The sequence below is a fragment of the Vulpes vulpes genome, chromosome 5 (assembly GCF_048418805.1).
Source record: "Vulpes vulpes isolate BD-2025 chromosome 5, VulVul3, whole genome shotgun sequence".
Taxonomy (NCBI): domain Eukaryota; kingdom Metazoa; phylum Chordata; class Mammalia; order Carnivora; family Canidae; genus Vulpes; species Vulpes vulpes.
Window position 1 is genome coordinate 73,558,305 of NC_132784.1, and position 23,937 is coordinate 73,582,241.

A 23,937-nucleotide genomic window follows, 5' to 3' on the forward strand; every position below is an offset into this window, starting at 1 on the left:
TTGCAAGGATGAATCAAGAATCCGAAATTTTCAAGAGACAAAAGTCAGCAGTTTTGAGTTATTCCTAAATCACTAAATACACAGAAATCTTTTAGAAGTCAACCATTGATGGTTAAATTCTCAAGTCAATCAGACTAGAAAAGAATATAAAAAACATTTCAAGAGCAGAATGAAGATTCTTTTTTTGGAACTGATTCTGAAAAGTGACCAAAAGTACACTCATTCCTCAGTTGATAGCCCACGCTAACTAATGGGAAAATTATATTATTGGTGACAGAAGTAGGAAGAATGTTGATGCAGACAATAATAAAGACTGCCCTTTTATGTAAGGGCACAATTTCAGCACTAGGTAATCCCAACTGTTTAATTTCACCATAGGATAGGAATTCCCTAAGCTACAAACTATGCATCAATGGTAATGAAAAAAGGATTCCTGCACAATTACTAAACATAAGTACATCCTGGCCTCATCTTTTTAGGTATCCACAGGGAAGCTAAGGTTCTGAATGCTGAAAGGTCCCACAAAGACTCTGACCTAATAAGTATCATACAGGGTGAAATCTAAGAGGAAAAAGAAATTAAACAGCCAGTAATGAGGTAGCAATCAAGTCTCCTACTAAAGAGCTGGATAATCACCAAACTCTAAGGTGTCCCAAGTAAAAATTTTAAATGTTTAAATAAATCCACAAGTTTTCTTCAAGGAAGAATATGTTCTCCTCCAAAGAAAACGTATTCTGTGTTCAGAGGGGAAATATAAATATAGCAACACCACAAAGTATGACACTTTCTGTGATAAAGAAATCTGAGTAGGAGTAAATAAAAGATTTATTACATGAAAGGAGGACAAATAATGGTCTTAAAGAATCACTGTTAAACTCTGTCAGGTTAAAAATTCTGGGGATGAGATTCCTATTGCTGTCCTAAAAGAAACTCTTTAATAGCAAAAAATTACCTATCTCAGTGTTTCTGAGTAATCTGATTGATGCATAAAATCTCCCTCTGTTATTTAGGGCTTACTACTTTCAATGTGATCAGGGACTAACATAAACTTCCTTGGTTCGGTCATCATCATCTCAACTGCTTCCCCATTCCCCTGATCCTTGGATTTACCATTTCTAGGGCATGGAAAAGGAAGTAAGAGTACCCTCTTAAGGAATCTTTCTATTAGTCTCTCAGAAAGAATGCTCAACATCATGACATAACTGTGGCCAACAACAAAATCACTCAATATCCCTAGAATCAACTTTGTCTACGGGTCTTTCCAGACTTGAAATTCTTAACCTAAAGCAAAGCTCATTTAACTCTATCTAACCCAATCTGTTAACTTGCCTACCTCACCATTACAAATTACTCTTTCTTTTAGTAAAGCCTCACAATATGCTCTGGTATTGCTTAAATAATGTGAAGGTTATCCCCTATTTAGGTCATTGACAGAATCAGCAAGTCTGGCTGTGACAACACCAAAGACTCACTATAATAAATGACATACATCAACTCAACACCCAACGCTGGTCCTTAGTCACCAGTATGAGGTAATGGTGGGCCGGCCTTGAACTCATCTAAGTGTTTTTTTTAATCTCTCTGAGAACTCTTCAAATATCTTCTAATCGGTGTGAGGTAAACACGTTAATAAAAGATTGACTTGTTTTAGTTACCCTTTTGTCAGTCATCTCTTCCTTTAGGTTGCATCAAAAAATTGAACATCTGAATGAACTTGACTTCTGCCTTTTAATAGTCTAAATTCTCTCTCAAATGAGAGTGAGTAGAATTTCTTGTTAGTTGGATAGTTTTAATTTGTAAGTAATTTCCCTAATAATAAAAACTTGTTTCCCTTTTGGTTGTCCATCTGAATGGCAACAGCCTCCTGATCAGCAAAAAGGAATATCCTGTGACTCTGTCAGTGGCTTCCTCAGGTCCCTCCTCTAAGTGCCCCACTTATAGAAATGAGCCCCAAGAGACAGGAGCTCAGTCACAACCCTCTGCCACCAGAGGTTCTGTTCACTTACCTGCAACATTTCCCAATCACCTGAACCACCTGTCTCAAAACTGTAACTGAAGAGTAAAGAGCACCAGGACCAGAGAGGCACAGAGGGGCTTCCAACAGCTTGGCAACCCAAGGGCAGCCCCTCCCCCCCACCTAGTGCCATTTCTCACTTTGGCCTTACCTCGCTGGGTCTGGGTAAATTGGGTGCTCTCTGGATCCTGCTCCATCATAACGGGATAATGAAATGAGGGAAGACTCCAGCAGCCTCCTAGCAGAGATTAAAAAAATGGCAATAATCCCTGTCAATTACCAACTCAGAGGTCATTCATAAGGAAAAATAGGGGGAGAGATAAAATAACATCCCCCTTTGCAGCTAGCTAACACTTGCTTTCTGGGATCACACCCTTCCTACAAACTAAGTACCTAGAGACATAAATAAATGAGCTACAAAGCTCCCACACTGGACACGACCACTGTATTTGCTGAATACTACTCTTCTGTGAGAAATGAACAAGTGCTTGAGAGACATGATCTTATTTCTATCTGCAGTATCTCTAGCAGACAAATAGGAGGTTGGGATCAACACAGGAGGGGAAAATTAGGCATACCCACAGATATTCATGTAGTGCCAACATTTATCTTGGTGTTTGGTTTCCCCATGTTATCCTAATCCACATCCCCTTATCTTCTACTCATTCTGCTCTGCCCACACCCTTTTTGTGAGTACACCTCAGTCTTCCTTAACAACTGACAAAAATCTTTAATTATATAATCTAGCCCAATCACAAGTTCAACTGATCACATGTCAATACACCCACATTTTATTGAGCACTTTTTCAGTGCCAGGCAAATACTAAGCACTTCATATATATTTCCTTATTTAAATCTCACCACAACGAAAGGTAGGCATTACTATCCAAACATGAGAACACTGAGCCTAAAAGTTAAGTATATAGCATGTGCACAGGACTATTAAGTTATAGCACCAGGACTCCAGAGAAGGTCAACTTCAAAATGTTTCAAACCACAATGCTATACTGTAGGACCTTCCAGGCTCCTGATAGGTAAAAAGTGCCTATGCTTCCACCATGAGTTCAGGCTAGAATGTGGGCTTGGTATTGCTGGCTCTTCCTGTTTTTTAAGGGAAGCCAGAAATCTGGACTTCTCCATGACATCTCCTAACTGTTAAATTTTAGCTAAAACATTTTTCCCCCTCTTTGTACAAGGGCCAATTAAAACACGTCTGATAAATGTGGCCCAGGAATCCCCCAGTTTGCCATGTCTGCCACACTGCTTTCCAACTCAAATGTGCCTTGGCAGCCAGTCAACCTCCTGCCATAGAACACGTTTCAAAGGAAATGGTCTCAGAAAGAAATGCATATTGTTCCTCTCCAGCAGCATCTTGCCTGGTTCTCCCGGGAACAGGTCTCCGGCTCCCTGCCAGACTCTTCTTTAAAGCAGATCTGCAGGATAAGGACAGCAGCTACCAATCTTTTCCAATTGAGTTAATTCAATTCACTGTTATTAAAACCAGCTGGCTTTAGGTATAGTCATGTGCAGTCACTTTATCTCAGCAACTGGCTCACCAAAGCATTTCCCCTAACAGCCTGGAGAAGAGATACAGCAGAAACCCTGTCAGGCTGCATCACTACCTTTCCTGCTCAGGACAACCAACTGCTAAATGATGCTTCTTATCTAGACAAGGCCTTAATACCTCCCCACACAGTCACTTTCTAAATAGTCCTACCACTGAAGGAGAGGATATTACAATGCAACCAATGAGGAAGAGAAGAAAGCAATAAAATAGCATTCTCCAATCTGGGATCTTCAATGATATCACTGTTGACAGCAGCAGAAATGCTGTACTCATCAATTCTAAGAGACACCCTCCCATTTTAACAGTCTGAAATTGGGATGCATCTGATAATTGTGTGACACATTTATTTTTTTTAGATTTTATTTATTTATTTATTTTTAATATATTTTTTAAAGATTTTATTTATTTCTGAGAATACACAGAGAGGAGAGAGAGAAGCAGAGACACAGGCAGAGGGAGAAGCAGGCGCCACGCAAGGAGCCTAACGTGGGACTCGATCCCGGGTCTCCAGGATCAGGCCCTGGGCCGAAGGCGGCACTAAACCGCTTGAGCGGGCTGCCCTAGATTTTATTTGAGTGGAAGGGAGGTGCAGAGGGAGAGGCAGACTCCCCATTGTGTAGGGAGCTAAAGTAGGGCTAGATCCCATAACTCTGAGCCAAAGGCAGACACTTAACCGACTGGGACACCCAGGTACACCTGACATAGCTTAATTGGCAGGATTTTTTTCTTTCATTAGGGGCGCACAAAATAATGGCATGTCTTTGAGTTCTGAACTACAGAATATTTGTGAGAAAAAAGGGTAGTGAGTGGAGGTACCTAGACTGGGAAAAAAAGAAAAGTGAAATTCTGAGAAGAGTATCTATTCAGGACTTTTATGCCACCTTAGATAAATACTTGTTCACTACTAATGAATTAGTTCTATAGGAATTAGGAAGGAGTTGAATGGAAGCAAGATCTGGGAGCAGCTGACTTCCCTGAACACCAGTAAGTTTGTTCCATCCCAAAAGGGCTCTAGAGTTAGTCTTGAGTATAACTGAGCCCCATCAGGTTATCCTCCAAATGGCTGCTTAGTAAGCAGAAGCCGTTTGACAAGGAGCATCCTGCAGAGTGACCAACATGTATCTTTCTTAAGTACTTCTGCCTGGAAAATGATGCTGCTGAGTTAGGAAGCCAAGATTACCCCCTACTACTATGCTAAGGCAGTGTCAGTATTCAGAGAGATGAGATGACTTTTTAAGGATCCTGTAAAGGAGATTCCTGAACTAGAAGAGTCTGGATTAGATAATTTCAATTTAATGATTGCATTTTTTAATCCTGCAAAGTCTACTTCCCATCCTAACTTTCTATTTAATTAGAAAGACTTCTTTAAATCAGAGTAAAACCAAAATGTTAATAAGCTTTGTCTCTGGGGTATCCCTTTGAGGTTCTTTTGGAACATCCATCCCCTGTGCCTACTTACAACAAAATCTGCTGGCATCATTTATGTTCCCCAGACAATAGAATGGACTGGCAAGCCATATATATGCAGCATTTTAACTGCTAATACACAAAATAAGGAGAGCCAATTACAAATAGCACCCCCACACACTTATCACTGATTAAACATTGAGTTCTCTTCAGTTACAAGTACTATCTGAAGGAATAAAAAGGACCCCTCCAATTGGTATTAACAGAGAAAGAACTAGGGCTACCAGATCAGTAAATGTCACCACCACTCCTAGGAACCTTAAAGAAAGACCTTTCTCTTCTAGGGTCTGCTTCCTATAAAGAGCCATCACTGGAGAAATGACATTAGAATATGGGACAAGATGGCAGCTGTGAGCCTTCTTCTCTGGCCACCACAAATGTGACTTAACCATCATGCAAATCAATACAAAATCAGATAGGACTTAGGAGGGGCTTAGACAAGCTTGTTCAAGCTTGAAGCTACCATTTCATTTTGACCTGTAATCACAATTCAGAAATATTTTTAAAGAGTCACTGAAGCCCTTCACAGGAAGAAAACACAAAAAACTCTCTTTACAAGTTTGCCTCGTTCATTCATTCTCTGTACCAGTGGTGTCCAAGTGAGTTACACGGAGGTTGTGCTATTCTGACCCACTGGAAAACAGAAAGAAAATATCAGAACTTTTTATTTATAATACAAAACCATAATGTATAATACATACACACACACACACACACGGATTGCTCAAAAGCCTTTTACTAATAGAAGTACTTTTATTAAAAAGTCTTAAGACAAAAGGTCTTAAGACCATTGTTCTATCAAACCATATCCTACTTTTAAGAAAATTCAACATATGAAAGAATAAACACAATATATAAATATAAAAACCATACATTCAAAAGAAGCACAAATACATAAATATAAAAACCATAAATATATAAAAGCATAACCATACTCATACATAGAGCAAGAGAGATTGGTAAAGCAAATGTAGTAAAATGCTACTATTTAGGGAATGTGGGTGAAGAGTATATGGGAATTCTCTGCACTATTTTTGCAACTTTTCTGCCAGTCTGAAATTATTTCAAATTAAAAACATTCAAAAAAATTAAAAACATTCAATATAAAAAAACTGAAAAGTAAACCACTGAAAACTAAAAAGAAAACTCATTCTCAAAAGAATGACTTACTCCTTAAAAAGGATTTCTCAAAACGGCAAATTGCCCTAATGCCCTAAAGGCAGGTTTGATAAACTACAGGCCCCAAGCCAGCTGACTGTTTTCATAAATAAAGTTTTATTCAAACACAGCCACATCCATTCATTTATATATTGTTTATGGCTGTTTTGAAGCTAGCAAGGCTGGGTAGCCTGGGTGGTGCAGCGGTTTAGCGCTACCTTCAGCCCAGGGCATGATCCTGGTGACCCGGGATCAAGTCCCACATCGGGCTCCCTGTGAGGAGCCTACTTCTCCCTATGCCTGTGTCTCTGCCTCTCTCTCTCTCTCTCTCTCTCTCTCTCTGTCTTTCATGAATAAATAAATAAAATCTTAAAAAAAAAAAAAAGAAAAAGAAAAGCTAGCAAGGCAGAGCTGAGTAAACCTGACAGGCTTAAAATACTCACTACCTGGTCCTTTACAGAAAAAAATCTGCCCACCCCTGCTCTAATATATTTAATTTACATAAAACCCCTTGAAAGACAAAAAGGAGGGAACGCCAGGGTGGCTCAGTGGTTAAGCGTCTGCCCTGGGCTCAGGTCATGATCCCAGGATCCTGGAATGGAGCTTCCCATCAGCAGGGAACCTACTTCTCTCAGTCAAAAATAAATAAATAAATAAATAAAATCTGAAAAGAGAAAAGAGAAAAGAGAAAAAAAGAAAGAAAGAAAGAAAGAAAGAAAGAAAGAAAGAAAGAAAGAAAGATGGAGTCAAAGGAAATAGAACAGAAAAATCTGAAATCAAAGTATTATATACTAGAGTAAGTTATCAAAAGTTAATATTAAGCCCTTATAGTATCATTGGTCAACAAAAATACAATTCAAACTGTTAAATTCTTAACATTCTAAATGACTACAACTATTTCTTCCTTTCTTGATTAATACTCTGAATATGTGCAAGTGGGTTTGCTAGATCCACTATATCCTTTGATGAGTAGAAAATTAAAAAAAAAATAGTGGAAGAAAGCTCTGGAAAAGAACAAAGTTGTCAGAGCAGATGAGATGGGTCATCTAAAAGAAAAGAACTTTCATTTCAAATCCAGCAGATATCAGAATTGAGAAGCAGAAAGTCTGGGTACCTTTAGACATGTCTAGACAGAATGAGTAAGCCGGTGACAACTTCCTTACTAAACAATTATATTCTGAAGATATCCTTTTAACTAGTTGTCAGATCACAGAAAAAAAAAAATCGATATCCTAAAGCAAATAAACATGTTCAAACCTCCTCTAATCACTGGGAATAATCAATTGCCAGAACCGTGTGACCTAGGTGATATGTAAAGCCTGCTCCAAGAATCTAAGATGTCACTGATGCCCCATGCCTAAAGAGTAATATCCCAGCCTGGCTTTGATGTCTAGGTGATATCTGCTATTTCAGTTCAGGGAAGCCAAACCCAAAACTGATAGCTCACTTATGCCTAGACAATAAAATCTAAATTCCTCAGCTTAGCCCCAAAGCTCTGCAGTTGAATTTCTCATTTCTTCTGGATATATGATACACTCTAGCCTGGTGGGTTTCAACCTTTTTGGTTTCAGAACTCCTTTAACATTCTTAAAATTTAGTGAGGACCTCAAAGAGCTTTTGTTTATATGTGTTTTATCAATATTTATATTTGAAATTAAAATTAAGAGGGGTTTTTTTAGATTTTTAAAATTTGAGAGAGCAAGCAAGAAAGAGAGATAACATATACACACACACAGAGGGAGAAGGAGACTCCTCACTAAGCAGGGAGCCTGATGGAGGGCTTGATCCCAGGACCCCAATATCATGACCTGAGCCAAAGGCTGATGCCCAATCAACTGAGCCACCTGGGTGTCCCTAAAATTGAGAAATTCTTAACACAAGCACATATTCCATTAGCCATCAGAATGATAACCTTGTTACATGTCACAGCGAAAACTCCAATGGAACGCCTGTGGAAGAATGAGCATGAAAAAGACAGAAGGACTCGGCTCAGCATTATCACAAAAACTGCAGGGATCCCAGGCCACTTTGAGAACCATTGCTCTAGCTAAACTAAGCACACCCTCATTATCTCATCTATGCATTTAGGCTGGGCATTGCTTCTTTCTGGAAAGTTCTTCTTCCCATTTCTGCCTTAAACAATCCTTCAAAACTCAAACATCTGACTCCTCCAACCAAAAGTTCACACTCTCTTCCCAAAGACCCCACTACATTTTGAAACCTCTCTTAAAAGGCCTCTGCCAAGTCACCATGTACTACCATTACCTATAAGGGTTTCTCTCTGCTACCAGACTACAAAAAGCAAGTACTGGGTCCAAGTAATCTTTTTGTCCCCATTAAAACTCCTATCCTAATTAACATGTGATAGGAGACTAATAAAAACCTGTGAATAGATCAGTAGTCCAAAGCAGATTTGGAAGAATAAGCAAGAAGACACATCTGATTGCCCCTCACCGACCCCATGACTTTCAGACAAGGTTGCTAAATGTCTAAAAATTCACACTAAAATTCCTGAAGGAAGAAGGTCTTCAGAAACTGCTTACATCATGCTTTATCCCTCTGGTCACTTAAGCTGCTCAGGTTAAAGTGCTGACACAGTTGTCCTGATAAAAGCAGTGCAGCCTGGTCCCTGGGAGGCTTATTAAATCACAAAGTCAGAGAGGCTGGCTACTTGCCTAGGAAACTACCACAGATGCTCTTGGGTGGTATATTGCTAAAAGAGACCTCACAGGGGAAAGAGGGCAATGTTTTCAGGGGGATGGAGGGGCAGGAGGCCAAAGAAACTTGGATGCACTATTGCCTTCTTCATTTTTGAATCCTGCTCTGCAAGCCCCCAATCTTCGCCTTGGCGCATGCCTAGGCTAGGAGATGACAAGCCCTTATTCTTTGTAAAAAATAATTGTGTGTTCTGAAATGACACCTCTATTATGATTTCCAAATTGACATCTCTGCTTTAAAGCGGAGGCACCCAAGCCTCCCCATTTCACACACTGGCAATTATCGTTTAAGCTATCCAATGATAGGCACTCATCTGATCTCTGCAGGGCCCCCTAGTTCTAGGGGTGCACTTACAGCACGATGTTGTTGCCAGTGGAGCCTGGCAGGCAATTTCTGCCCCTGCTGTGGCGTAGACCAAGGTAAGGTGGCACTGCTAAGAGGCTGACATCAAGGAAAAAACAGACATACTCTAGAAAGAGCTCACAATGCCCGTCCTATGGATTGGCCTTATTTTACTATCATCAAGCACAAACAATTCATGGGGCTCAAAACAATGCCTTTCACCAGAATGTCTTTACAAAACATTAACGTATTCTTCAATGCCTCTGTGCAGCAAGAGACAGATGGTAAAGCACCAGAGCACAACATAATCACATATACCAAAAGGAAAGAAGCTGGAAACAGAATTCATATTCAGTACACAACTGTGTATCTAGTTATACAAAAGTCTTAACTGAAAAGTCAGCCAGACCCCTCTGGGAAAATCTGACCCTCTGCTGTCTGCCTGGTGGTTTTTTGTTTGTTTTAATTAGGCTCCACACCTAGTGTGGAGCCCAACACAGAGCTTGAACTCACTACCATGAGATCAAGAGTTGGATACTTAATCAACTGAGCCACCAAGGTCCCCCAGGTGGTTATTTTTTATAAAATGATTGGTTGGCACTATGCTTAGCTTTTGTGTATCCTTAACACATTACACTATAATTATAAAATTTCAATGTATAATAAAAACTTACTTTTGTCAACATTTGAACTCAAAGACTCAGGATAATCTACATGGACATGTTTACTCTCTCTCAAAATTCAATTTCTCTAGGAAACTTGGAAGGTCTGCTTAGAGACCACAGACTTTTTTTCTTTTTTTAATCAGAAATTTAGATCAGGGACTTTTCATCAAAGGATGAGTAAGAATATATCAATGATGACAAGTTCCACAGCTAGTTCTGATACTCACACATACCCCAACAAGCAACAGCTGTGATATACAGGTTTAGATTTTAATTAAGAGGTAGTACATCCTAATTGACTGGTTTCCTCCAAAATCAGGAAGAGATTTACAAAATCCAATAATCCTAATTTCTCAGCTAATTTTATTCAGCATAATGGATAATTCCAAAAAAGGCTCTCTTTAGACCAACTAATTCTACAAAGACTATATATTGGGTAGAATCATTTACTGCAAATCAGTACACTTCTTTCTAGGTGATTTTTCACATTCATATTCCTAACCTTAAATTTATAAAACCCTTGACCAAGGCCATTTGTTCTTAAACGACAGGCCACTGACCTTGGTATACTGCAAACACTATATATTATAGTATGATGTAAAACCTTAGGGCCAACATCAGGAGGGCAAGAAGTAAATGAAGCCTCATACGAGAATGAGGAAAAAGGAATACACAGTGGGCTGGAGCATTTACTAACCGGAGGCAAACAGGTAGCCTTCGTGGCTTACGATTGTTCAAATAATGAGGTTTCTGGAGTCTACAGAAATAGACAAGGGGCAGAGACTCCAGCTGGGCCCCCAAACAATCCACTGTTAGCCCTTGAGCAAACATAAAGTTCAGAGTACAATCACTTTCTTACATCCTGGGTTCATTCTGAATGGCTTCTCTTAGTGACATCTGATTTTCACTGATTTGCCTCTGGGGGTATACTACTTGCCCTTCCACCCTGATTCTGTCTTCAGCAGCCTTCTTGATTCCTTTTGGACTCCACTAGAATAATTTCTCCACCGTTTCCCTCTGTCTAGACAACATGAAATTGTCATAAATGACACCTAAAGTACAATTAGTAGAGAAACTGCAATTTCCACTCTCCTCCCCCGTTCCCCAAAAGAATTGCACATTAACGTCCTCCAGTATGTCAATCAAACACTACCCTGAAGATTAACTCTGTGGAGCCTGGAAGCCATTTAATTCCCAGCTTATTAAATATCATGCCTTTCCTTCTCTATCATAATTAGAAGATTCTTTTCACTAATGCTTGTAGTCTCAGAGATCTAAATGCCTGCTAAATCAATACCTGTGTAAAAAAAAATCCTTACAAACACCACTTTGTCCAGCTGCATCTAATATAGGGAAATCACAGAAAAAAGCAAAAAGACAAGACAAAAGAGGAGAGAGGCAATGAGAGGCAATAAGAAAAAGGCATGACTCAAGACCATCAGAACCAGGCAGGGGGATCCCTGGGTGGCTCAGCGGTTTGGCGCCTGCCTTTGGCCCGGGGTGCGATCCTGGGTCTCCAGGATCGAATCCCACGTCGAGCTCCCTGCATGGAGCCTGCTTCTCCCTCTGCCTGTGTCTCTGCCTCTCTCTCTCTCTCTGTGTGACTATCATGAATAAATAAATAAAATCTTAAAAAAAAAAAAAAAAAAAAAAGAACCAGGCAGGGATACCTGGGTGGCTCGGTTAAGCATCCAACTCCTGATCTCAGCTCAAATCTTGATCTCAGGGTCATGAATTCAAGCCCTAATAGTTCAAGCCCTGCTTTGGGCTCCACGCTGGGCATGGAGCCAACTTGGGGAGTTGGGGGGAGAACCAGGCAGTACTAGTACTATTATAACTATAACAAGAATGAGGTGGTTTGAAGACACTGCCAGTTCCTTTAAAAAAAAAACAACAAAACTGAAGGAAAGCAAATCATGAAATAACTTTTTGATGGGAGGGGATTCCCCCCAGGGAACATATGGCAATGTCTGGAGAAATAGTTGTTGCAAATGGGTAGGGAGAGTACACTGGAGTCTAGTGGATAAAGGTCAGGGATACTGCTAAACACCCTACAAGGCATAGCACAGACTTCCACAATAAAGAATTATCCCCAAATGTTAATACTATTAGCTGCTGTTGAAAAACCCTGGTATATCTTAATGGTCTGAGACTAACCAAGAGAAACTCTGAATAACTAATACATGACACAAGTCAGTGCTTTAGCTTTGAATAAGAATAAAGTTTTTTTTTTAAGATTTTATTTATTTATTCATGATAGAGAGAGAGAGAGAGAGAGAAAGAGAGAGAGGGAGAGGCAGAGACACACACAGGCAGAGGGAGAAGCAGGCTCCATGCCGGGAGCCCGATGTGGGACTCGATCCCGGGACTCCAGGATCATGCCCTGGGCCAAAGGCAGGCACTGAACTGCTGAGCCACCCAGGGATCCGTTTTGTTTTTGTTTTGTTTTTTAAGTAATCTCTACACCCAATTTGGGGCTCGAACTCATGACCCTACGGTCAGGAGTCACATGCTCTTCCCAATAAACCAGTTAGGCGCCCCAAGGATACAGTTTAAGTTCATAATTTTGTGTCACTTACTACTTATGTGACCTTGGGAAAGTCCATTATCTTCAATGTCCAAATTTAAAGGGAAAACCCGAGATGCCTAGGTGGCTCAGGGGTTGAGCATCTGCCTTTGGCTCAGGGTATGATCCCAGAGTCCTAGGATCAAGTCCCATATCGGGCTTCGTGCATGGAGCCTGCTTCTCCTTCTGCCTGTGTCTCTGCCTCTCTCTCTGTGTCTTTCATGAATAAATAAAGTATTTAAAAATAAATAAATAAAAAATAAAGGGAAATCCCTATTCCACAGGGTTGCTATAAAGAAGAACATACGTATAATAGCACCACACAGTCCAATGATAACCGATTATCCTTTTCTTCCTTGGATTACAACTCCCAAAGTGTTTGCAGGAAATATGACACATTCTGGTTACCCATGTCACTATGCCTAAAAAGGTGGTTTCCCAGAAAGAAAACATGTATCAAGAAGGATGAGTACTATAGAGGCATATATATGGGTATCTATTTGAACCCTAAGAGTCACATGAACATCACTCAAACTGCTAAGAGCAGTAAGCCATTCATCCATCAATCTGTTAGTCTATCCAACCACTGATTCAAATCTCAAGTATTTATTGTCAACCACTGGGTATGTATTAATATATAAAATAGATATGGTCCCTGTAGTAGTCTCCAAAAATGGACCCCAGAGAACCATACTGCTTAGTATTCTTGCCCTTGTATGGTCTCCTCCCACACTGAATCTAGACCAGTCTGTTAGCTACTTTAACCATGAGAATGTGGCAATCTGTGCCAGTTCTGGTCCTAGCCTTTAAGTGAACTGACAGCTTCCATTTCCTTGGAACTGTCATTTTGGAAAGCCTAAAGCTGCCAAGTAAAAAGTCTGGCTAGATGGCTGGAAAGGGTACATGGTGAGAGGAGTCCCTGAGATTACATGAAGAGGGAGAAGCCTAGCCATCCCAACGGAGCCTCCAGGTGACTCTAGAGAGACACCAAACAAGACCAACAGAAGAACTTCCCATATGAGCCCAGTCTACCCAAAGAACAAAGGAAGATAATAAAATTGTTGTTTTAAGTCACTAAGTTGTGTTGTGTGGTTTTTTTTATACATCAAACAAATGAATGAAATAGTTCCTGATCTTGTAGAACTTTCAAGCTAGTCATAACAGCAGCATTAGAACTAAGTCCATGAGAGATTAGTTCTAATGGCTCAGCTGGTTAAGCATCTGCCTTTGGCTCAGGTCATGATCCCAGGGTCTTGGGATCAAGCCCTGCATCGGGCTCCCTGCTCAGCGGAGGGTGGCCTGCTTCTCCCTCTCCCTCTGCCTGCTGTTCCTCCTGCTTGTGCTTGCTTGCTCTCTCACTCTCTGTGAAATCAATAAAATCTTAAAAAAAAATTTTTTTGAGATGAACACTGGGTGTTATGCTATATGTTGGCAAATTGAATTTAAATAAAATATTTTTTTAAAAAAACTAAGTCCATAAAATTAATTATAAGCTTGAAGTAATCACATCTCTACTCAAAGAAACCTTGGCTATCAAAACAGACCACCAAACAAGACATCTGGAAACAGATCTTAAACTATAAAACTCAGTACAAACTCACTCACAGTGTCCAAAGCACAAGTACTCAGTATTGGTCAGAAATGTCAATGTCAATTTAGAAAGACTTGCTACTATTTCCTCTCTATCCCAATCAGGCTCTCCCCCCCCCCCCCACCCTTTTTTTTTTAAGATTTACTTATTCATTCATGAGAGACACAGACTGAGAGACAGAGGCAGAGACACAGGCAGAGGAAGAAGCAGGCTCCCTGCGTGGAGCCCGATGTAGGGACTCGATCCCGGATTCCGGGATCACGACCCCAGCCCAAGGCAGGTGCCTACCACTGAGCCACCCGGGCGTCCCAACTCTCTCCCTTTCTGGAACACACTTCCATCCTGGATTGCTCCCTCAATGTAGAAGGTGGCCCTAGAATTTGGGAAATTAAGGCTATTTATGCTCCCTCCTTTATCATGGGGCAGGGCCAGTTCCTTCTATGTAAATCACTATAAAAGAGTGCAGGAAAGAGGTGCCTAAGTGGTTCAGTTGGTTAAGCAGTCTGACTCTTGATTTCAGCTCAGGTATTGGGCTCCACGTTGGGCAGAACCTACTTAAAAAAAAGTGTCCAGAAAAAATTAATATAAAATCTCATTTTCTTGCTATGGGCCAAAATATTTTCTGTATTACTTAACTATCTAACATAGAACTTCACCATGTCCACTGCAAGTGACTAATGGAATTACCCAGCATCAGCTCTATCGCAATAACCATTCTTTATTCACCCTTTATAGGCATCTCACTTTTTTTTTTAAAGATTTTATTTATTCACTCATGACAGAGAGAGAGAGAGAGAGAGTGAGAGCGAGAGAGAGAGAGAGAGGCAGAGACACAGGCAGAGGGAGAAGCAGGCTCCATGCAGGGAGCCTGATGTGGGACTCAATCCCAGGACGCCAGGATCACGTTCTGGGCCGAAGGCAGGTACTAAACCGCTGAGCCACCCAGGGATCCCAGACCTCATTTTTTTATGAACTGGTTTTTTTCCAATTTTATATGGTGAGATTTCATAGATATTCCATAAAGCCTGAAGCCCCAAAATAACACTAAAAAAAAAAAAAAATCTGTAGGCAATATGCCATAGCAAAGGTTTTTGTTTTGTATTTTGAGCAGGGTAATAGGACAAAGGGAAAAAAGAACAGATATTTCTTGAGCATCTAAACTTGCAAAAGCAACTGGTGCTTAAATCACTTAGCCTTCAAATAATTTTCCAATTGAGAAAATGGATGTTCAGAAAGGCTACTTAAATGCCCACGGTCACACAACAGAGCCAGAAATTGAATCCAGTGTTGCTCAACTTCACTTTCTATTAGAACATGCTATAAGAACAGAGGAGGAGACTGTGAGAGTTAAAACAATGTTGCATCACACAGGACAAGAGCAAAAGCAAAAATAAAAGGTGACAATGCAAAGGATTTTAGTACACTACAGAGATTTGGGGGAGTGGTGGTAATGGCATTAAAAGAACTCCTAGGTGGTCTAAAATAGTGTCTCTAACTTAGTATGTATCAAAACCACCTGGAGAGCTTGTTAAAAATGCAGATTACCTGCCCTCCCTGCCCCCAATGCCCCAAGTTTCTGATTCAATAAACCTGGGGTGAGCTCAGGAACTTGTATTTCTAACAAGTTCCCAGAAGATGCTGATGTTCCTGGTTTGGGGATCACCACTTTAAGGACCACCAGCCAAAGAGCTCACAATAAACATATTCCGATATATCTACCCCAACTCTCTGACTTCATCATATCCAGGATAGTACCATGTAACACAACTGTCAAATTTAGTGGGTCTATGAGGGACTAAAAAGTCAGTAACTCTGTTAGGATGAATATTACAACTACACTACTTTGCTTTTAAGGAGCTAACAGAAAAAGATCAGCCCAGCTTCTGCCTTAATTCTTTTTGAAAACTCTTAAGACAGTGTGAAAAAGAATCAGTACAGCATGCAGAAAAGACTGCTAGACTTCTGGGAAGACACTAGATTGGAGAAACTTAAAGAAAAAAAGAGTTCCGGAACACCTGGGTGGCTCAGTGGTTGAGCATCTGCCTTTGGCTCAGGGCGTGATCCTGGAGTTCTGGGCTCAAATCCCACATCGGGCTCCCACAGGGAGCCTACTGCTCCCTCTGCCTATGTCTCTGCCTCTGTCTCTCTGTCCCTCAAGAATAAATAAACATAGAACTCTTTTTTTTAAAAAGGGACACCTGGGGATCCCTGGGTGGCTCGGTGGTTTGGCGCCTGCCTTCGGCCCAGGGCGTGATCCTGGAGACAAAGGATCGGGTCCCACGTGGAGCCTGCTTCTCCCTCTGCCTGTGTCTCTGCCTCTCTCTCTCTCTCTCTCATGAATAAATAAAATATTAAAAAAAAAAAAAAAGGGACACCTGGATGGCTCAGCAGTTGAGCATCTGCCTTCAGCTCAGGTCCTGATCCCAGAATCTGGGAGCCTGTTTCTCCCCCTGCCTATGTCTCTGCCTCTCTCTCTGTGTCTCTCATGATTAAGTGGATGAAATATTTTTTTTAAGTTTTATTTTAATTTTAAAAGGATTACACCTGCTAAAAAGGAAATTAAGAAAATGACTCTATTTATAACAGCATCAAAAAGAATAAAATACTTAGGAATAAACTTAGCCAAAGAGGTGAAAGACTTGCACACTGCAACTATAAAACATTGCTGAAAGAAAGTAAATAAATGGCAGGATATCCAGGTTCAAGAATTAGAAGACTATTGTTAAAATGTCCATAATGGGGCAGCCCAGGTGGCTCAGTGGTTTAGTGCCACCTTCGGCCCAGGGTGTGACCCTGGGGAGTCAGGATCAAGTCCCACATCAGGCTCCCTGCGAGGAGCCTGCTTCTCCCTCTGCCTCTGTCTCTGCCTCTCTTTCTCTCTGTGTCTCTCATGAATAAATAAATAAAATCTTAAAAAAAAAAAAAAGTCCATATTACCCAAAGCAATCTATAGATTTAGTTATATCTCTATCAAAATCCTATTTGCATTTTTTACGGAAAGAAAAAGATCCCAAAATTCATATGGAATCTCAAATGACCAACAGCCAAAAAAAAAATTTTTTTTAAGCTTTTACTCAAATTCCAGTTAGTTAGCCAAAACAACTCTGAGAAAGCAGAACAAAACTGGAGACCTCACACTTCCTGATTTCAAAATATATTACAAGCTACAGTAATTGAAACAGTATGGTACTGGTAAAAGGCAGGCACACAGAACAGAATAGAGAGCCTAGATATAAATCGTTGTGTATATGGTCAAAGGATTTTTGACAAAGGTGTCAAGACTCCATGGACAATGGTGGGGCGTATGGCTGGCTCAGTCAGTAGAGCATGCTACTCTTGATCTCAGGGTCATGAGTTCAAAGCCCAGGTTGGGCATGGAGCCTATTAAAAAAAAAAAAAAAAAAAGACTACATAGATATTGGAGCATCAATAGTTTCTTCAACAAACAGAGCTGGAAAAACTGGCTATCCGCATGCAAAAGAATGAAGATGGGCCCTTACCTTACACCGTACATAAAAATTAACCCAAAATGGATTATAGACCTAAACACAAGACCTGAAACTATAAAAACTCCTAGGAGAAAACATGGGAAAAACAAAAATAAAAAAGAAGACATAGGGGAAAAGCTTTATGATACCGGAAAAACTATGATTTCTTAGATGACATCAAAAGCACAGGCAACAAAAATAAAGATAGACAAACGTGGCTATGTAAAACCTTAAAAACTTATACACAGAAAAGGAAACAATCAAGAGAGTAAAAATGTAATCTACTGAACAGGAGAAAATATTTGCAAACTATTCATTAGATAATGGGTTAATAACCAGAATATATAAAGAACTCCAAAAAAAAAAAAAAAAGAACTCCATGGGCAGCCTGGGTGGCTCAGCGGTTTAGCGCCACCTTCAGCCCAGGGTATGATCCTGGAGACGGGGGATGGAGTCCCACATCGGGCTCCCTGCATGGAGCCTGCTTCTCCCTCTGCCTGTGTCTCTGCCTCTCTCTCTCTCTCATGAATTTAAAAAAAAAAAAAAAAAACTCCTACAATTTAACAACAAAAAAACAACCCAATTAAAAAATGAGCACAGGACTTGAAAAGACATTTATCCAAAGAAGATATACAAATGGCAGCTAGGTGTCTCAGTCAGTTGAGCATTGGACTCTTGATTTCAGCTCAGGTCATGAGTGATCTCAAGCCCCACACTGGGCTCCATCCTCAGCAGGGAGTCTACTTGGGATATTCTTTTCCTCCCCTTTTATCCATTCCCCTCTCCCCCATGCACGCTTTCTCTCTAAAATTAATAAATCTTAAAAAAAAATCTACAAATGGCCAACAAGCATATGAAAAGATCCTTAACATCACTTATCATCAGGAAATGCAAGTCAAAGCACAACGAGACACCCACTTCGTACCCATTAGGATGGGCACTGCAAAAAAAAAAAAAAAAAAAAAAAACAGGAAATCACAATGTTGGTGAAGATGCAAAGAAACTGGAACTTTGGTGCATTGTTGGTGGGACTGAAAAATGATGCAGCCACTGTAAAAAACAGTATAGAAGGTCCTCAGAAAAGTAAAAAATAGAACTAGTGTATGATCCAGCAATCTTCCTTCTGAGTGTACATGCAAAAGAACTTTGAAAGAGTTATTTGTCCTCTGCAGAATTATTCACAATAGACAAGACGTGGAAGCAACCTAAATGTCCAACAGACAAATGGATAAAGAAAATATATATACATGGAAAATTATTCAGCCTTTAAAAAGAAGGAAATTTTGTCATATGCTACAACATGGATGAAACTCGAGGACAATTTATGAAGTGAAATAAGCCAATTTCAAAAAGACAAATACTGCATGACTCCTCTTACATGAGGTATCTAAAGTAATCAAACTCATAGAAAAAGAAAACAGAATGGCAGTTGCCAGGGATGGGGGAGTGGTGGAAAAAACTGAAAACTTTTCAAGGAGTATAGTGTTCCACTCACACAAAAAGAAAAATTTTAGAGATCTGTTGTCCAACTCTATGTATACACTTAGCCATACTGTACATTTAAAAATTAAGAGGGTAGTGATCCCTGGGTGGCGCAGCGGTTTGGCGCCTGCCTTTGGCCCAGGGCGCGATCCTGGAGACCCAGGATCGAATCCCACATCGGGCTCCCGGTGCATGGAGCCTGCTTCTCCCTCTGCCTGTGTCTCTGCCTCTCTCTCTCTCTCTCTCTCTGTGACTATCATAAATAAATAAAAATTTTAAAAAAATTAAAAAAATAAAAATTAAGAGGGTAAATTGATATATTTTTTAATCACAATAAGACCAAAAAAGGGGGGGGGGTCACATTTGCCACCAGAACAGAGAAAAGATAAAAAGACCACTTTGCTAAGGTGAAGTGATCCAAGGAAACAGCAGGAAGAGAGAGGAAAACTGAGAAATGTATGGGAACATGTGTAAGGGTGGAAAAAAAATAAAAGAGGTATAAAGTTTCATACTCGTACCCTCTGACGCAGCAAAGGAAAAGGGCGCAGTGTTAACAAACTGCGATGGATTCTCTCTTTATGACAAGGTCATGCTTTCAGCCTTTGCTTCCTTTATTATTCCAATTTTCTGCTCTAACTTGATTCTAATTTCCTGGCAGGTGGCACCCAAGCAGCTTTTCACTGGAACCTACCCCTCTATCCAAAGTGCTCGGCTCACAGGGAGAGGTGCAGACATTCTTCACTAAGATTTCATAGTCCATCAACAAAGGAAGGTTACTTTCATACTACATAACCTGACATAACCGAAAGCTGCTCACTAAAGTGTGACCCAGCCAGCAAATAAGCTTGGCACTCCACTTTCCCTCTTTGGAAACAGAGGAGGAGTTTATTAATTGTTGCTATTAAAGAAAGTCAGGCAGCTTCTCAGGTGAGAGGGCTGTCAGAACGTCAGCCCACAGCCAGCAGGGGACCCCTTGCGGGTGAATTAGGCAGGAATTGAGTAGAGAGGAAAGTGCAAGGCCAAGTGCCTCCCTCCAGGTGGAGTTGAGTGGTAGGGCACTTGCCTACCCAGGCACTAGGAGGGCTCAATGGACAGAGCATCTGACCCTTAACCTCAGGGCTGAGAGTTCAAGCGCCACGTTGGGGATGCAACCTACTTTAAAAACAAAAATACTGTCTTCACAAAACCATCGACACATTTTGCTTGAGCTAATGCAGAGGTAACCAACATGAAACTGAAATTAAGAAACCAGCCCAGTGCAGATTAAAGTACAAAGAAAGTTCCGTGCCTTTACTAAAGGGGCAATTACTACTCAATTCCTGCTGATAATTATGTAGGAATACAAGCCAGATCTAATTTTTTTTTTTTTCAAAAGAATCCAGAAATCTGGACTTCTGTGGGAAAAAAACTGAAATTTTCAGAAACACTGTAAAGGTCAAACAAACATATCTGAAAGTTATTTTGCAATCTCTGGGTTAATGGTACAGGCCCACCCACTAAAGCCAAATTTGCTCACATGAATACATTGTCTGGAATGCTCCCAAAAGAAGTAAAAGATGCACTGGATCCTCCCCTCCCTATAAATTCATAAGAAATCCAAGAGGAGGAGAAGCTACCTGCATAGTTCTAATGAGCTGGGACCGATAACAATAAGCAAAATATATTATGCAAACAGAACCCCATACACCTGGTGTTATTGTCTTAGCAAAACCTCCAACGCACCCTTTAGAGCACTACTGTGCGCAGATACAGTAAAGAAGGGGATCTGAAGGGGGAAGAATGAGTACAAGGGAAATTGCTCCCCGTGTATCTGCAACACACACATAGATCCCACTGTAGTCCCTGCAACACTCTGAGCTGACAGAAGCGATTACATCTTTTCAAGTTCTCAGTGTGTATACAAAGCACACAGCCTGCTCTACACCATTCAGCCCCAGAGAGAGGGATGATGGGGGATAATTTAGATCAGTCTTAACAGGTGCTAATTTGACCTGCAGTGGGAAAAGGGCTGCCTGTGGAGCTATACAGCCTGCTGGGCCTAGAGGCTCACACCCTCCCCCACACCAGGGCAAGCCTCCTCACTTGCAAACAATTCCCAAGACGGATACTGAGCAAGGTTGAAAAACCTTGCTTCAGGGCAGACAGGAGAGGAAACTAGGAAATCTTTATGCACTTACACCTGCTTTTAACCAGCAAAGAATCTTGTAAGAGCCAATACTTAGGACATCTAGTCCAAAGTAGAGAGAGGAGAGAACCAATGCAGGAGTCCCTTACCTGCCTCTTCAGAGCCTTTATTATCATAATGCCTTCAATTACTATAGCACCTGACTCTCTTCCAAATCACGTATCATAAAGCAGGGATTGGCAAACCAGGGCCTGTCGGCCAAATCTGGCCTGCTGCCTATTTCTGTACAGCCCATGAGCTAAAAATGGTATTTATATTTTTAAAGAGCTGAAAAACATCAAAAGAAGACTATTTCATGACACGTGAAAATTATATGAAAGTCGCATTTGTGTCTATAAATATAATTTTATTGGAACAGAGCCACACTCATTCACTTACATGTTGTCTCTTGCTGCTTTCATGCTACAATGGCAGAGTTCAATATTTGCAACAGAGACTGTATGGCCTACAAAGCCTGAAATTTTCACTATCTTGCCCTTCACAGAAAAAGTTTGCCAATCTTTGATATAGAGGATATAACCAGGGATCATGCTCAGAATTCAAAGAGGCTCAACTATAGTGACCCAGTTGAGCAGGTGAGCAGTGAAGGAGGGGATCCCTGGATGGCTCAGCAGTTTAGCGCCTGCCTTTGGCCCAGGGCGCAATCCTGGAGTCCTGGGATTGAGTTCCGCGTCGGGCTCCAGGCATGGAGCCTGCTTCTCCCTCTACGGGCTTCTCTGTCTCTCTCTCTTTCTATGTCTATCATGAATAAATAAATAAAATCTTTAAAAAAAAAAAAAGGTGAGCAGTGAAGGTGAAAATGATTAATACTAGTACCTCTCTTCCACCCTCCCCTCACCCTATTGCCAAAAAGAAATGGGTTTTCTAATTACCCCTAAAGACAAGTCAAATATCTAAGTGTTACTGCCTTAGGATAAGGCAAGAGATGCGGGTTTCTCTCAGTCATTTAACAAGACCCAGAAGACTAGGTGGCCTAAAGCCTGTAAATGAATGTCAAAGATGGAACCAAGGTTATGTCTCCCTCATACAAGATTGATGGAAAAGAAAAGCATGTGAACATCTCCAGGTGGCAGATATTTAGAATTAAGAAAACAAAAATCCTTTTCAACCCTGAGTAACAGGTTCCTGAGAAACCCAGTGGTAAGAGAATTTACCACTGAAAAACTTACAACCTTATGGGACCAAAAAAAAAAAAAAAAAAAAAAACCAAACCAGGAACAGGAGTCCCAATCTATGAAATTATATTCACTGAACTAAAACAGGAAACAGAAGATATCTTAAATTAGTAACAATGAATACTGTACAATTAATTTTCATTTACCATTAGCAATGTTCCTACTTTTCGGCCCCAGCAATTTTAACTTCTAAAAATTCATCCTCCTCTAGAACACATGCACAAGTACACAAAGATGACACAGCGACTGTCTGTGAAAAGCAAAAAACAGAAACAATCCAGATTCTATCGACAAGGCACTGATTAAATTAATTATAGTCCATCCAATTGCTGGAATACTATGCCACTGTCAAAAGGAATACAACAAATCTATATATTTACCAACATGGAAAAATGTCCATGACATATTAAGTAAAATATGTAAATGGTAAAACAATAGATTTAGTATGATCCTGTTTTTACAAATAAAGAAAAAATGTGTTTTTCTTACATAGAAAAAAAACTCTGGAGTTAACACATAAATTGTTAACTGATTAGCACTGCAGAGAACTTTTTTTTTTATATCACACATTTCTGTAATGTTTGAATTTTTACAAATGAATTTGTATTTGTTTTATAAGCAGAAAACAACAGACGTTTCAAATTTTCCACTGATTATCTCTCACTTACTAGAGCTTTTTGAGGCTTTCTCTCACTGTTTCAATAACATGCCATTATGGGTTGGGGGGGGGTGTCAAGGCTTTGTTGCAGATAAGACTGCCTGCTAAGAGGCTTGCTTGCTTTATTTATTTAGCAACTCTTCATCCAAACATTTATGGCCTTTCTAATTCTGACATAATCATTGACTCCCGCCTTCTGGTTTTACCAGTCTCAAGACACAAATTAATCTAAAAGCGTGTGATGTTGCCTAACTTTAATTTACCCTATTTAGCAGAGCTCTTCAGTCTATTCTCAATCAGCAGCCACAGTGATCCTTTAAAAATATAAGATCATGCTACTCTGCTTCCGATGGCTTTCCAAACCACTCTAAGAGGTAAAATCCTTTAAATGGTTTAGAAGGCCCTGCATAATCCACTCCCCATCACCTCTCTACCTTCATCTTCTATCACTCTACCCTTTGCTGTGCTCCAGCCAAGGGTCTCAGGGATTTTGCATTTGCCCTTCTCTCTTCTAGAATGCCCTTGCCCCCAATGTTTAGAGTTTACTCCCTTACTTCCTTGAGGTCTCTGCTCCAATGTCACCTTCCCAGACTTCCTTTGATCCCCTATTTAACACTGCAAACTTCCACCCCAGTACCTCCTACATTTTAAAATATTCTTCTCCATAGAACTTACCACCACTTGGCATACTGGCTAAATATTATACCTATTTGTTTGTCGTCTTCCTCTCATTAGAATGAGAGATTTACTGTAGGTGCTTAAATAACAGCCGGTACACAGTAGGTGCTTAGTAAACATTTGTTAACTAAATGTATAAATGAATGAATCAATCAGAGTAATTATTTCACTAGCCCAATGCCC

At 40.3% G+C, this 23,937-nt stretch overlaps 1 protein-coding gene across 13 annotated transcripts in view; it reads right to left on the reverse strand.

Annotated features, from left to right (window-relative positions):
- AMBRA1 (autophagy and beclin 1 regulator 1) overlaps window positions 1-23,937 on the reverse strand; it is a 171,862-nt gene that overhangs the window by 105,409 nt on the left and 42,516 nt on the right. For 5 of the 13 annotated variants that reach the window (XR_012001887.1, XM_026004095.2, XM_026004089.2 and 2 more), the window contains one exon: window positions 2,166-2,252. The exons of the other annotated variants lie outside the window; for them this stretch is intronic. Coding sequence is in view for 4 of the 5 variants with exons in the window: in XM_026004095.2 (XP_025859880.1) it covers window positions 2,166-2,252 (87 nt within the window). In the remaining variant the exon portion in view is untranslated. The remainder of the gene's footprint in view (window positions 1-2,165; window positions 2,253-23,937) is intronic. 13 annotated transcript variants of the gene reach the window in all.